At 42.7% G+C, this 14,946-nt stretch overlaps 2 protein-coding genes across 6 annotated transcripts in view; both read left to right on the top strand.

The window, feature by feature from the left end:
• macf1b (microtubule actin crosslinking factor 1b) overlaps positions 1–4,318 on the top strand; it is a 31,554-nt gene extending 27,236 nt beyond the window's left edge. For all 4 annotated transcript variants that reach the window (XM_068569187.1, XM_068569188.1, XM_068569184.1 and 1 more), the window contains 7 exons: positions 100–262; positions 437–591; positions 684–758; positions 898–1,015; positions 1,394–1,539; positions 2,178–2,298; positions 2,425–4,318. In XM_068569187.1, coding sequence (XP_068425288.1) covers positions 100–262; positions 437–591; positions 684–758; positions 898–1,015; positions 1,394–1,539; positions 2,178–2,298; positions 2,425–2,450 — 804 coding nt within the window. In that variant the 3' untranslated portion in view covers positions 2,451–4,318. The remainder of the gene's footprint in view (positions 1–99; positions 263–436; positions 592–683; positions 759–897; positions 1,016–1,393; positions 1,540–2,177; positions 2,299–2,424) is intronic.
• A 3,538-nt stretch (positions 4,319–7,856) lies between these two features.
• Positions 7,857–14,329, top strand: LOC137781316 (riboflavin transporter 2-like). 2 transcript variants are annotated; one of them, XM_068570014.1, is made up of 4 exons: positions 7,857–7,922; positions 10,789–11,863; positions 12,048–12,171; positions 13,564–14,329. In XM_068570014.1, exons 2-4 carry the CDS (start codon positions 10,836–10,838, stop codon positions 13,777–13,779), a joined length of 1,368 nt encoding a protein of 455 aa, XP_068426115.1. In that variant the 5' UTR covers positions 7,857–7,922; positions 10,789–10,835; the 3' UTR covers positions 13,780–14,329. The 2 variants fall into 2 exon arrangements, with proteins under 2 accessions (XP_068426115.1, XP_068426114.1); XM_068570013.1 differs by lacking the exon at positions 7,857–7,922 and adding an exon at positions 9,296–9,460.
• Positions 14,330–14,946: the final 617 nt, after the last annotated feature.

Below are 14,946 nucleotides of genomic sequence, written 5' to 3'. Positions count from 1 at the left end.
CTTTTCTAGACGTATATACGTGGAGCGGTGTTGGTGCCATGAGCGTCACTTGATTTCAACGTCCTCCAACCCAGATGTGCTGATGTTTGATCATTTCAGATGGAAGAATTTGCAAACTTCGACTTCAACCTTTGGCGAAAGCGCTACATGGTGTGGATCAGTCATTTGAAGTCACGGATCCTGGACGTGTTTCGCAGCATCGACAGAGACGAGGATGGACGCATCAGCCAGAAGGAGTTTGTTGATTATGTCCTCGCCTCCAGTAAGACCTACACCCCATATATATATATATATATATATATATTCCCACTAAATGGTGATGGATATTATGACCTATCATGCTGAAACATGGATCAAACCTCGATGCCATCGTTCGTGCCGTGCTGACATTCATTTTTACTGAAACAAAGAATGGCTTTGCGCCTCTTTGCCGTAGAATTTCCCACCAACTCTCTCGAGATGAACGCAGTGGCAAACATCTTCGACATGAACAGCGACGGCTTCATCGACTACTACGAGTTTGTGAGCGCCCTTCACCCGAGCAGAGATCCCTACAGGAGGACGCTGGACGCGGATCAAATCAACGAGGAGGTATGAACCGTGCGCGCGCACGAGAAGACACATCGACGTGGTGGGTTTATTTATATGTGACACTGCAGCTGTTATACTCTTGCCCTCTTTAGGTCAGTCGACAGGTATCGCAGTGTAACTGCCCCAAGAGGTTCGAAGTGGAGCAAATAAGTGCCAATAGATACAGGGTGAGTCATTTTTTTTTTAAATAAATAATGATGACGCTGTCACATTTAGTCCTCTGGTTTCCAGCGGCTCACACAGGAAATGATGGTGTGGTGATGCTGCGGCAGCGAGTAACTTGCTTTATGTATTTTTTCCCCGCAGTTTGGAGATTCCCAACAGTTGCGGATGGTTCGTATCCTGCGCAGCACGCTGATGGTGAGGGTGGGAGGAGGCTGGACTGCCCTCGATGAGTTCCTGGTCAAGAATGACCCCTGCAGAGGTCAGTGTACTCCTGATCATTCCACTTAACTGGAATACAACAGGTGCGAACAGGTTAAGATTCGACATCAAACAACCACGCTGTCCTACGGTATAGCGGTAGCTGTAATATTTGTCAGATATTCATTTTGTAGATCTAGATTTCTCTATAAATAAATCTGTCAGCATTTTCCTCTAAATTTCTGTTTCTGGTCAAGTTTTATAAATGTTTACATTTTTCTGTGAGTATTGCCTTCCATTTGAATATTGATGTTTTTCATGCTTTTACTCGGCAGCAATGCTTCCATTACTCATGCACATAGTGTGGCTTTCATTACGCGCATTACGTGCATGCATACACGTGTTTACAGTATTCTGCCCTCTGCGGTGTCGTCAACAGTGAAGGGCAGGACCAACCTGAAGATCAAGGAGAAGTACTTGTCTCCTGCAGGAAGCACTTCTAAGGGGTTGACTGTCAGCAGGTCCAACTCCAGCCTCAGCCTCTACAGCAGCGCCTCCGCCCCGACCAGCCCCATGACGCGCAAGGCAAGGCAAACGCTTCACATCATCTACATGAGCTATTCCCATATCAAAATGTCATGCCACACTAGTTATGAGACTTAATAGTTTATTATTATTATTTTTTTTTTACTATAAACCCATTTTCCACACATTTGCAGCCTTTACTGACACAGCGTGCTGACTTTATTGTGCTACCCCCCCCCCCCCCCCACTGTTTTATTTTAGTTCAATTGTTATATTTTCTGCATTTCGACTCTTCGACCTGCAAAGTTTTAATTACTGGTTAGTTTCAAGGGACCGCTCACCCCCAAAAATTGGAAAGATCTAAGAGACATTGCTGTTACTGAAAATGGGTTTTGGCCCTTCGAGCCCCACAAGCCGAGTGCCACATTATATTCAAGAGAAACGGCAACTCACACCAAAATAATCTAGATTGATAAATAGTACTAACGGTCAGGGGAACAATATGCATTTTTGATTTTGTGGTGAACTGTCCCTTTTAACTTGTCAAACGAGTCGAGTCTTATCGTTTATAAAATCAATACCAAGAGTCACAAAATTACTTTTCTTGAATGTGCTTTTGAGGAACTTAAAATGCTCCTCGTGCACCTTAACATATGTGACCTCATCTTACTCTCTTAGTCTACCTTGTCTTGCTTTAGGCATTACTTCGCAGAAGTTTCTCAGGTGACCGCTGCATTCGTCCCAGAAGCTCCATCGCTGCTTTGGGGTCTGACCTTCAGTTTACCACAACAGCGGACGACAATTCTCCCTCACCATCAGGTCAGTCAATAGCCTCAGTTATTGTCATGCGTCCATCCGCAAACATGACAACATCGTACAACTTGAGATGGTGAGTTAACCCCCGCTGAACAGCTCTTTCTGTTTTCATTCCTGTGCCCCGTGTAGACGAAGCTGAGAGGTTACCCACATGATTATCTCTGCCTCTGAGAACCGCGTGTGCCGCAGTGTTGAACCCAAACACCGCCTCGGGGGCCCCGAAACAGAGAGATAACGTGATAAAGGGGGCAAAAAAAAAACCCGCCCACAATGCATCGGTCACATCTGACGAACAGGCGCTGACGGGAGAGAGCAGCGAAGGTCACCAGATGCGATGATGTCGAGGCTTTGACGAGTCTGTGTGAAGATCATGTGTGGACTAGGAGGAGGTCAGCAGATGCGAGACGCCTGTTGCATTGCATCCGGTAGTATCTGACTAGGGAGTAGGAGTTGAAAAGTTCTGCATGGATGCTTATTGCATGAGCCTTGCTTTAATCCGATATATAGTTTTTTCTTGTTATTCTTTTTATTTGTGACGATAAGCAAAGTCAGACGGTACCTTGATCTGAGAATGATGCTCTGTCATGTGGCGCAAGGGATTTAAAAAGGGGCTTACAGCATCAACACATTAGTACATTAGATGTAAATGTGCTGTCTGACTGCCCCTAGCCTCCAAAAAACCCACATATACCAAAACCATAAGTATGTGAACGGTACAGAAAGCTGTCCTTCAACTTTGTGATATTATTATTTTTTATTTCATTCCACGGAGATGACATTGTTGGCAGGGCCACGCAGTTTTTAAATTTTTTTTTTTTGTCTTTCTACCTTTTTTTTTTGACGTTGTGTTTTTAAATAATGATGTATTTTGTATTGTTCTTTATTGTAAGGATGTTTTAAACACTGGACATTGTGTAAAGAACAATGCACTGAAGTACAACAGGTCGTTGTTGATTTGTAGAGATTATTTTCTCAGGATCGGTTTTGCCTTTGGATGTATGTATTTCTATGGAACATTACTGTGAAAATGTAGACGTGTGGTTTTCTTTATAACAGCGTACTTCCTGGGAATGTTTTGTTTAGCACATTCTTTTCATAAAAAAAATGCACTTTTTCTGTGTCCTACTACTGTAGATAGGTTGTTTTTACTAATTGGAAAATCTGTCAGTTGTCATGAGTAAGTGAATTCATTTTTCATAAGAATGCACTGGCGTTGATATGACTGGGCAGTTATTTTATTCAAATGTGTCTTTTGGTTTCCTTGCTGTCCCGTTCCAGCCTCTTTTACCAAAAGCAGAATATTTGTAATTTTATGTATTTCTGTCTCGTTTTTCTAACATCCAGTCCATTTTTGAAACGTTCATAACTGACTTGATTTTATTACTCTACCTTCAAATGTGTTGCGGAAACATGTAAGCCACTACATCTGTTTCTTCCAAAGGTCCCACATGACCCAGAAGACACCAGTATGCATTGTTTCAGCGGAAAATACCGGAAACCATTTTCTCTGAGAGGAGCAACTGCAGCGCCACCATCAGTCTCCAGCAGAGGCTGCTCAGTGTGGCGCTGAGGTTTCACTCGGATTCTATTATCAAGCAGATGATACTTCACAATGTGTAATCAGCAGTGGAAAGTTACTGTATTTGTATGTGCACCTTTGTACTAGATATACCTGAGGGTGAAGACAGTCATTTATGTATCTAATTGCATTCGGTCTATGCAGTTGTTAAAGTGATTTTTTTTTTTAAAGTAAAACATGTTTTTTACACAATGAAGTACCTTTTCCTCTCGACCTCAGAGTGATAATGTCGGAGAAGGTTGACATTTAACTGTACTGTAAAAACACAATAGCCAGATTTCTCTTCTATTGCTATGCAGCCTAATCCTTCTGTACTGTAAACGTTTCTATACCCAGCACTCATTCTAATGTCTAATTTAGGGAAACTGCTGATTAATGTCACTAATCATTTGATGTCCATTTGTATAAAAAAAAAATCGTTTTGTTAGAAAAATAAAAAAAATATTTGCCATGATCTTTCTATTTGCCTCATTTATATTATGCAGTCTTCGCCCCTTGACAGCTGGGATCGGCTCCAGCGCCCCGCGACCCTAATGAGGATGAGCGGTCAAGATAATGGATGGATGGATGGATATTATGCAGTGTTGCATTTGTGTGATATTTTGCCAAAAATCAAAGAAAGATACAACTTTTAATGTATTTAAAATACACCACGTTCATTTGTTTAGTTGGGCGAACTAATACAAGTGTACTTAAATGTTCTTACGTCTGCAATAGCTTGGGGGCAGCAGAAACAAGCTGTAAACACAATATTAATCATATATTAAGTTGATAGGGAATTTATTAGCAAACTGTTGTAAATTGATTCATTCAGAAGTAATAAAGCAACAATAGTCTTTCAGCTCTGCTTTTGGTCTCTACCAACTCTTTACCTGCTAAACGCATTGCTATGTCCACTCAGCATCCGATCTCACACACACACACACACACACACACACACACACACATACACACACACACGCACACACACACACACACACACACACACACACACACACACACACACACACACACACACACACACACATATTACGTTTGTTCTGAAACAACATTTCATTATGTAAACAGGTTGTCTTTGTGAATGACGTCAGGTATTATTAGTTCAGTGCCAAACCAACATGTTGACCCTGCGTCAGGAAAGCTACGAGACGTTGCCTTGCTTATTGTGTGATTTAGTATAGAACAACAGAACAGGCTGCTACGCCAAAACAACAGGAAACACCGTGAAAAGCTTGCAACATGCTTGACCTCTGCTCCAGGTCATAGACCCCCCCCCAGCACAACAACAACCCCCTGCTCGCTACGATGATTGACAGGCTGCACAGCGACACAGCTCATGCGACATTCACTGACCTCGTGAACACAACTTATTTCTGTAAATACAATAACACTTTAAACATAACAGGGTAACATTGCATGTCACAGAATCCGTTACAATGTAATAAATAACCCAATTAAACACTCATTCCACCGCCAATCATACACTTTAATGTTTTTATTATTTATTTTTTTAAACCTATTTTCCAGTTACTTTTCGAAATATTTACTATGAGACACTTTTTCAAATGATCAAACCCCTCCTGATATAATCGGTCTCTTCGACCTCTTCACCGGTCCGCTGGTTGCTGAGCCCACGAACCGGCAGCCACATGACGTCACTGGGCATCGCAGCTGAAAGCACTGAACCTGTCGGAAGTCTCGTGTGTTGTTCACTTTACTGAGCTCGTTTGTAAGTGTTACCTTCACTGTCCGCCCTCTGCTTGGCTGTGTGTGTGTGCGTGCGTGTTTGTGTGTGCGTGTGTGTGTGTGTGTGTGTGTGTGTGCTCACACGTCGGGTCGCTTGCTGCCTGCAGGTGAGCTCACGTCTCGCTTTCTTCACTTCAGGCAACAACCGTAAAGCACCGACACACCTGCCACCGTTTTCCTCAAAGTTTCGATGAGGTACACGTCATACTTCCGTCAGTGATTCATCCATGACGAACCTTGGTGTTTGACATACAAAAAGTAATTATCTGATTTGCACCATTTTTAACAATGTCAATTAATTTTGTCATAAATAATAATTATAATACTAATTCAAAAGTAATCAAGCCTGTTGGAAAGTATGTTTTGGTAAACATTACATATATCTGTGACATTGAGATATTGCATCTGCCTAATATAGAAATTAAAGCCAGGCTTTGTGGCAAGTTATAGCACTTACAAAACAAAAAACATACTTTAGTTGTACTCTATAGCTTCAAGAAGTCAGGTGCACACCAATCCACCAGATACAGGAGTAAAATAATGCAATCAATGAGCCAATAATCATAATTAATAATAATAATCTGTCACAATGTTGCCCCTTGAGTTGTAGGAGATCTTATTGGAAATGGGTGGAGAGATTGTTCTGATTTTTGCTATACTTGAAAAAGTAGAGAATGCAGCCATAACGGACCACCATCAATAATATTGTGCAGTCACAATGACGGGTTTGCATCATTGGGGTTAATTTGTTTGCTGGGTCAACAGACTGCCAAAGACGTAAGCTCGAGTTAGCTGTCGTGCGTTTGTGTGGCCGCTCAACCTCTGACCCACCTGCAGGCTCACGGGAAACTCCTGTAGAGTTCTGTGGTTTTCTTCCAGTCGTCCTGCTCAGTTAGAGACACAATTGAAGAGGTATAAAATAAACATGTAGAGAATAACAGCAATTCATCCCTAATATAAATATATAGATTCCCTGCAGTGAGAATGCACTGCTACTTGTGTCCCCTTCACTCCGCTTCCTAACATCCCACCTCTGTTTTGAAGTGAATGTAATTGTCTCCCTCTTATAGCGTCGCCCCGATGCTGTTGCCATCGTTGATCCGCCTTCCGCCTCGCTGCCTTTCCCCTCCCCGCCCGCCTTCGTGCGTGTGTTTTCTATCTCATTAAATAATACATTCTCAATGGCACAAATTCAATCTGTGGATCCCCGGCTCCAGTTGCTCCCCCTGTTGGTGCCTAACACGTGATATCTTTCAGACTCACGCGGACACGCGGTGCCAAAAACACAGACATATTTGTTCAAACACACGGGCCCGGCAGCTTTTGGGAAAGGAAACAAAGTATTGTACTTCTACGCAAATACCCACCGTGTTACTCCTGAGGTTGTATCAAAACAACAGCGCCCCGTGACTGTCCGTCACAGTGGAGCGGAGCAAAGAGCCCATGCAATCAGGGTGTAGGATATGAACTTTCTCTGTGCAATGCAAACATCCTGCTGTTACAGTAGAGACCCTCAGTGGAGGCTGACGAACGCGGTTCATAATTTACAGTCACGGCGGTACTAAACCCGACGCTTGACCGGAAACATGTCGAAGGCTAACTAACTTGAAAACGACAAAAACTGAATCAGAGCAGCATTAACGACTGGTTGGATGAGTTTGTAACGCAACAGCCGCATTATTAACGTCACGAGCAAAAAAAAAAAAGCTCAAATTATCTTTTATTTACTGAATCAAAAGCAATTTCATTTTCTGTCACGGGGACTGAAAAGAACCGGTGTTATTCGAAGAAAGGGAACACAGTGAGTGCGGAGGCGGGTGCAAGGGCTCTCGAATGAAATGCCATGACGTTGGTGCCCGACAGGGGTCATCCATTTGGGCTGGAATTTGTGCTGAACAAAAGCCAGACTGACCCCGACCAAACACCCACCCAGAAGGCACAGGGCGCTGTCCAAAGGCATCTTCTGCTTGGCTAAGCTGCCCGCGCTAGCCCTCCGCAAACACACATTCAAACAAACGTTGCACACTTTTCAGATTTGTTCCCTGTCTCCTGCTTTCTTGCCAACATTTCCTAAGCTCCCTTTCCCCCGTCGATCCATCCTCTGTCGTTCTTTCCTCCCTCTGTTCTCACTCCCTTCATCCCCCCCTTTGCTCGGCCCGCTGCAGTCACCTGACACGGACTCAGAGATCCAGAGTAGTAAAGCGCTGTAGTGCATGCATACTCCACACAGAGAAGCGTCAGAAGGCCACTGAGTTGTTGCACCTCTGAGCTGAGAAACAGAACTTTCCTTTCCCACGAGCAGGTAGGTGGTATCTTGTCTCATGTAGAATGATGAACGGAGGTGATTTAAAGTATTGGATGGAGTCCAGACAGGGTATTGTGTTTAGTCTTAAGCCGTGTAATCGTTAAGGCGCTTGAAAGAAATGAGAAACGATCCTGTTAAAGTTTTGGAAACCAACATACACGCACACAAAAAAACTTTCTAACAAATCAAAGTAAACTCTGGCAGGTTTTCCTCTGCACTTAGCAACTGTCCTCATCTAATACAACTATACGGGATTGAAATGTATGCAGTATTTGTTTTTGATGCTGCTTAAACATTCTGTGATGCAAAGAAAGCAACACTAAAGCAGTTTTATATTATTATATTACTGTACAGATAATTTGGTGTGTCATCGGTTTAAAAGTGTGTATTTGCAATACAAGACAGTGGCAACATAATCTTAGTGTTGACGCACAATAGTCACTCTTGTCAAATCATACTGTATTGGCTGTAGAATATGAATCTTTGAATTACATATAACTCCTTAGCGGTGTGCTACATAACATGGAGTCTTCTACATTCTCAGCCTTATCCCGGCAGCTCTTAATCCTGATGTTTCTTTAGCAGACAACCTTGACAAAAGGGGCTTTGATTGTCCGTCCACAATACTTTCACAAATGAATGGGCGCATGTGTGACTCTTTTTTTGGATGTTTCTTGATTTTGTCTGTCTCCTAAATCATAATAAATACATAAATAAAAACAAAAGTTGACATGGCATGAAAAAGGCAAAAGCTCGGCCGAGTTAAGCGAGATGGATGCGTCAAATTGTGGCAATTAATCCAAAAGCTGTGGAAACTTTTCACTACAACCCCTCCACTCATTTCACCGAGCTGCCGACGGGACAGATATGTCGGAGGAGGTGGTGCGAGGAAGGCAACCAGACGCCCTGCAGAACCAGAACCAAGCGATGATGATGATTGTGAAACTAGAGACGCACATGCACATGGTGGCCTAAACAAAAACAACTGGTGAGAAGCCAGTAGAGGCCTGAAAGTGAGGCAGGGACAGAGGACTGGAGGGACAGTCAGTGTGATATCTCGTGCTTCACTTTGATCGAGTGTGAAAAGCACAAGGCGGTTCACTCTCCTCACTCACACAGACTGCAGCCTGTGTGTTTGAAGGAGGGCAGGCCACAAGGTCGCACGCTGGCTGGGGGGGAGGGAAGAGGAAAAGGAGGAGCTCCTCTCCCGTGACTCTCTCCCTCCCTCCCCTGGCGGATTTCGCCGGCACACGGAGCACATGGCTGCATGGTTTTGAAAGCGCCCTCCAATGGGAGGACAGAAGTGTCGTTTGAGGACGTTGTGCGCCTGCGCTGCCCCGCCTCTGTCAAGTGCAGCACAGACACGGAAGTAGAGCAAGTCTGCGTGTGTGTGTGTGTGGAGGAGAAAAGGGGGAGGTAGTATACACACACACTTGCGGCTAATATAACAGAAAAAAAGCGGTGTCCACCATGGAGTGAGCGTTTTTGAAGGGAGAGAGGGAAGAGGAGGGCTTTCTGGTTATGTTCTGACCGAGGTAAGATGAGATATTCTGACTCACACTGTGGGAGGTGTCTGTCTGTATGAAGGCAGTAAGGTTATGGGATCTTCCTCCATATGATTCAAGGAACCAGGATGATTGTGCAGTTTTAGATATCATATTGGACATTATATGTTAGCAATGATGGAGATACATGACAGTGATGACTGGTTGTTTTTGGACGTCTCCTATTTATGGTCCTTTTTTTGTATCAGCAACAGAATAAGGATATGCAGAAGTGTCGCAATAGTGTAAACAAGTTTACTATTTGTTTACGGATGTAATTACAGCAAGTCCTTCACAATGACAGCGGTGATGTCGATGTATTGCCCGGCTTCACAATATTGTTCCTTTTAATAAGTCTGTTTATGTCACAACCACATGGGGCTTTATATATGGGAGCAGTGTGTCAGTGTGTGAAAGGTCAGGCATACCAAACAGCACATGAGGCATGGATGGAGTAAGAGGTAGAGTGAGGGGGGACTGGGAAGGTCAATCCAGGGCCCCATGGGGACATGCTTTTGTCCCTATGTGACATTCAGCTCTGCTTATTCACTCAAAACTATCGGTTTATTGTATTTTGACATTTCTTTTGATAGTTCATGGATTGCTGTAAAAAAAAAAAAACAGCTGGTAAACACATCCATCTCATCGAGAGCTTTCATTATGTCAGAATTGTAATTCGTATGGCTTGTGACGAAATACCTCAAACTGTCGTGACGTTCCCATCAGCCTCAGCTGTACCTGGCGTTTAGTGCCGGTACGCAAATGTTAGCATTCTCACATGCTGTAAGATGGTAAACATTACTTGGATAAACATTTTAAAGCATTTAAACTTTGTCATTGAGAGCATGTTAGCGAGCAGGTGTTAGCTAAAAGCTACGCTCCCTCTAAGTCGGCATCACACTCACGGAGGTGTCTCCAGCGGGCATGAGCTGTAGATTCTTGGTCTTGTTTATGACCCACACTCATTACACCAACCCAACCAACTCCAGATTCCACTTTTGAAGCCATGTAGTTAAATGTTTTAGTCAATGCTACTTTAGCCATTTGTTGTTTTTTTCAAATGCAATAAAGACACCTCATGAGTGCTTTGGAAAAAATAATTCTTTCAAAGTAGTCCCTCTCTCAAAAGTACAACATCTGTAATACACAATGACTGTAAATTGTTTAACATACAACATAGAGTTGTCAATGAAATTAAAAAGCTAATATTCCATTTTTGTATTGTTTCAATTCAAGCTTCAATTTAATAACATGCAATTATCTGCGAACTTTTCACGAATTTGGTGATGCAACTATCCTGTCTTGCGTCTGTATTTCAGATTGTGCACGTCGACATTTCCTGACTGACCACATTCCGGCCTCCATCATGTCGCTGCTCACCCACGTACTGGCGTGCCTGTTCGGCATGGGCTCCTGGGTGGCCATCAACGGGATGTGGGTGGAGCTTCCCCTGGTCGTACCGGAGATACCAGAGGGCTGGTATCTGCCATCGTACCTCACGGTCATCATCCAGATGGCCAACATCGGTCCCCTCGTCATCACACTGATGCACCGCTTCCGCCCCGGGGTGCTGAATGAGCGGCTGGTCATCTACTCCATCGTAGGGTTGGGGATCGTAGCCACATTCCTGCTGGCTTTCTTCTGGAAGCAGACAGTGACGATAGAGGGCTCCTTGCACAGTGTGCCCCTGCTGGTGTTGAGCTTCTTGCTCTCTGTGGTGGACTGCACCTCCTCTGTTACATTTCTGCCTTTCATGATGCAGCTGCGTCCGCAGTACCTCACCACGTACTTTGTAGGCGAAGGCCTTAGCGGTCTGGTGCCCGCACTGGTGGCTCTGATTCAAGGTGTTGGCGTGGTCCACTGTCAAAATGCCACTCTGGCCGATGCCGCCAGGGGAATCGTCAATAACGCTACAGTTGGCAGTGGAGAGCTACAAGCTGTCTACCAGCCAGCTAAGTTCTCTGCCCAGGTCTTCTTCGTGTTCCTCAGTGCCATGATGGTTGTGTGCCTCGTAGCCTTCATCCTACTCAACCATCACCCGGCTGTGGCTCGGGAGAGAAAGAACGACTTGTACTTCGGCGGTGATCTGGCCTCTGGGAAGAGAGAGGAAGGTCTGTCCCTGCACGCCCAGACACCAGAGCAGAAGCCTATGATCAGCCGGCTGGAAGCCGTTAGGCCCAAGAGCTCCTTTGGGAGGGGGACGTATAGCAATCTGGAGACGGTGTTCATCTTTCTTGTTCTGGCCTGGGTCAATGCTCTGACCAACGCAGTGCTGCCCTCAGTCCAGTCCTACTCCTGTCTGCCCTACGGGAACAAGGCCTACCATCTAGCTGCCACCATGGCAGCTGTAGCCAACCCAGTGGCCTGCTTCATCGCCATGTTTGTGCCGATTCGGTGCGTATGATTACTGGAACCATCTCTTATGAAGATTCTCAGTCTCCTCTAAACACATGCAATTCAAATAAGTGCAACTCCTACACATTACTTGAAGTTGTAAGTCTAAAGTACTGAAATCATTGACACTCTCACATCATGACGCGGTTCAGTGTAACAGAAAATACATACATTTTGTTTCCAGGTCTCTCATCTTGATGGGTTTCTTGGCCATGGTCGGGACTGGATTTGGGGCCTTCATCATGGCCATGGCTGCCCTTAGTCCGTGCCCCCTTCTGGTCCACAGTGACTATGGAACTGCAGTCATAGTAAGAATCTTTCTTCTAATGAATTTGAACATTAAGATGTTTTATTTAAACTCTGCAGAATGCCACTTTATAGCAGTTTATTGTGTGATTGGCAGGTCTTAAAATCAAGTTGTCAACTCCATCTCTGACCTGATTGAGACTTCACTGTCAAACCATGTTTTTGCCAACTTTATGAACACGCCGAGTTTTTCCGAGGAAAGCCATTCAAAAAACATGTGTAAATTAGCTGGTACTCTTGTGTCACCCCTTTACAAGCGATGAGTTTTGTCAGCGTAATAAAACTTTAAAACAGAATGATGCTACGTAACACTTCTGAAAAGTCAATGGGCTCACACACAGTCTTTCAAGATAACGGTTTATAGTTGAGAAAGACAAGTTTAACAATACCTTAAAACAAATGGCAAGTGAGCAGGGTCGGCCTAAGACAGAGGGAAAGAGGAAGAACGGCCGCGGTGAAGCAAGAGGTGCATCATCAGTAAAGAAAAAAGGTTTGACTGATTTTGACCCCAAGAGCTTATCTCATGAAAGTCAACTTCTCTTGGGTTGGGTTTCTGACCAAATATATAATATATATAATATATATTAAAAAAAAATAATAAAAATAAAAAATACAATATATATATATATATATATATATATATATATATATATATATATATATATATATATATATATATATATATATATATATATATATATATATATTCCCTCTGGATGCATCAAATGATCACTTGCCATTTGTTTAAAGGTATTCTTAAAATTGTCTTTTTCAACTATAAACCTTTATAGTTCAAAACCTTTATAGTGTATATATATATATATATATATATATATATATATATATATATATATATATATATATATATATATATATATATATATATATGGGGTGTAGGTCTTACTGGAGGCGAGGACATATATCCCTCTGGTTGCATCATATGATCAGTTTCTCCATGTTTCATATATTCCATACTATACCACCTTATGGTTTATGCAGCTCTCTAAACAGAGTTCCAAAGTGTTTAACAGTAAACAAGGAAAACAATAAACAATGCTCCAATCATGAGACTATCAGAACATACAAAAATGTGCTGAATGCAGGAAGTTCATCAACTAAAAAAAAACTATGATTTGGTGTATTCATGATGTTGCATTCATGATATTGTAACATGATAGTATATTCATGATCTGATAACCGCAGCCAGCAGCTGATTTTATGAACTGGCAGCCATGCCTTTAGAGAGGAGGAGCGAGCCGGTAACCAAGAGTCCATTTTTGATGGGAGTGAGCCACTGAGTTGGACATATTTGCGTATTTGAGTTCTATCTGAATAACGAGGACTGGGTGTCAGGTCGCTGTGATGTAAAACATTGATCTCTTTCTGTGATGCAGGTGCTGGCCTGGGTCCTGTTTGTCCTCTCCCTGTCCTACGTGAAGGTCATCATTGGGGTGATTCTGAGGGACGAAGGCCACAGTGCCCTCGTGTGGTGTGGAGCAGTAGTGCAGTTGGGCTCCATGGTTGGGGCTGTGTCCATGTTCCCATTGGTCAGTGTGTATGGACTTTTCAGGTCAGGTGATGCTTGCAACACTAAGTGTCCAATGCAGTGAATAAATACGTTTTAGTTAAACATTGCTGTACAAAACTGAAAAAAAAAGAATACACTTATTTTAGATGCACTAAACTCATTGCAGTCATGAGCTTTACATATTCCTTTTGTTACAGTCCTGAGCTGTTCACCTACAACAGTATCACTCCCTGATGTTGTTTAACTGATCGGCTCTTATCAGAGTCAGATAGTTTATGTTTTATCCATAAATCTGTATGTATTGACTAACGAAGCACAAGGATGAAAAAGACCTCAACATTATAATTGTGTCCAATCACACAAAACCACTTTGTTGTCGAGCACATTACAAATCCTTCTCAATTCAGAGGTCAAAGCCAGTTTACTTGAACTGTTAATATGACGTGAAAGTATTATTGATGGATGTTGCTTTTATTAGAACATATGGTACCTTTTGGCTTTAAAATGTGCCTTCATTTTGGGACAGATTTGTACTTGCTTTTGGTGTACATGGTTGTACATTCTAACTTGCTTTGTATATGTTACTTGTGTGGAGAAACTGTTCAACGATACCAAATAAAACATGTTTTATGGTTGCCTAAGAACTTGCATCGCACTGCAAATCCTCATAAACATTGTCCTTATCCTCCGTCAGCTGGGGCAGCAGGTTTTGTACACGAGTAGAGAATATCCTACTTTTCTCTTCAATATTTTCTATTGTTTTTTTTTTGAGTCACTTTTGATTGTGTCTATGAAACGTACGCACAATTCCACAACACACAGATGATTCAAATGCAAGGAGAGGGGGGGAGGGGGGCATATGAATCCCAATGATCTGCTAATTTAGAGGTCATACTACATAGAAAATAAGGGATTATATTATTAGATGTGCCAATAGATTTATGATTACAAATGGTCAATATTGGACTGCACTTGCCATCGAGAGAAATGGATGGCTTTATTTTTAATATATACTATATCACAAATGATCATGTATAAATGATCTACTGTTGTCATCATTAACTGTCCATTAGCACTGCTTTGCACATCATAATCAAATAAGCAAGTATTGGCTCATAATGTCCATACAATTTATATATGATGCATTATTGAACAATTCCTGAGCATCTGCCTGCACGCTTTTAAAGCCAACACTAGATGTCGCTGTATGATCAGAAGAGGAACTGAGGCTCCTTTCCTACCTGCAACT

The sequence above is a fragment of the Clinocottus analis genome, unplaced genomic scaffold, assembly GCF_023055335.1.
Source record: "Clinocottus analis isolate CAN_PGR_092001 unplaced genomic scaffold, fCliAna1.0.p SCAF_9, whole genome shotgun sequence".
Classification (NCBI taxonomy): Eukaryota; Metazoa; Chordata; class Actinopteri; order Perciformes; family Cottidae; genus Clinocottus; species Clinocottus analis.
The sequence above is the reverse complement of the archived record's forward strand: the minus strand, read 5'-3'. Positions and strand labels throughout refer to the sequence as shown.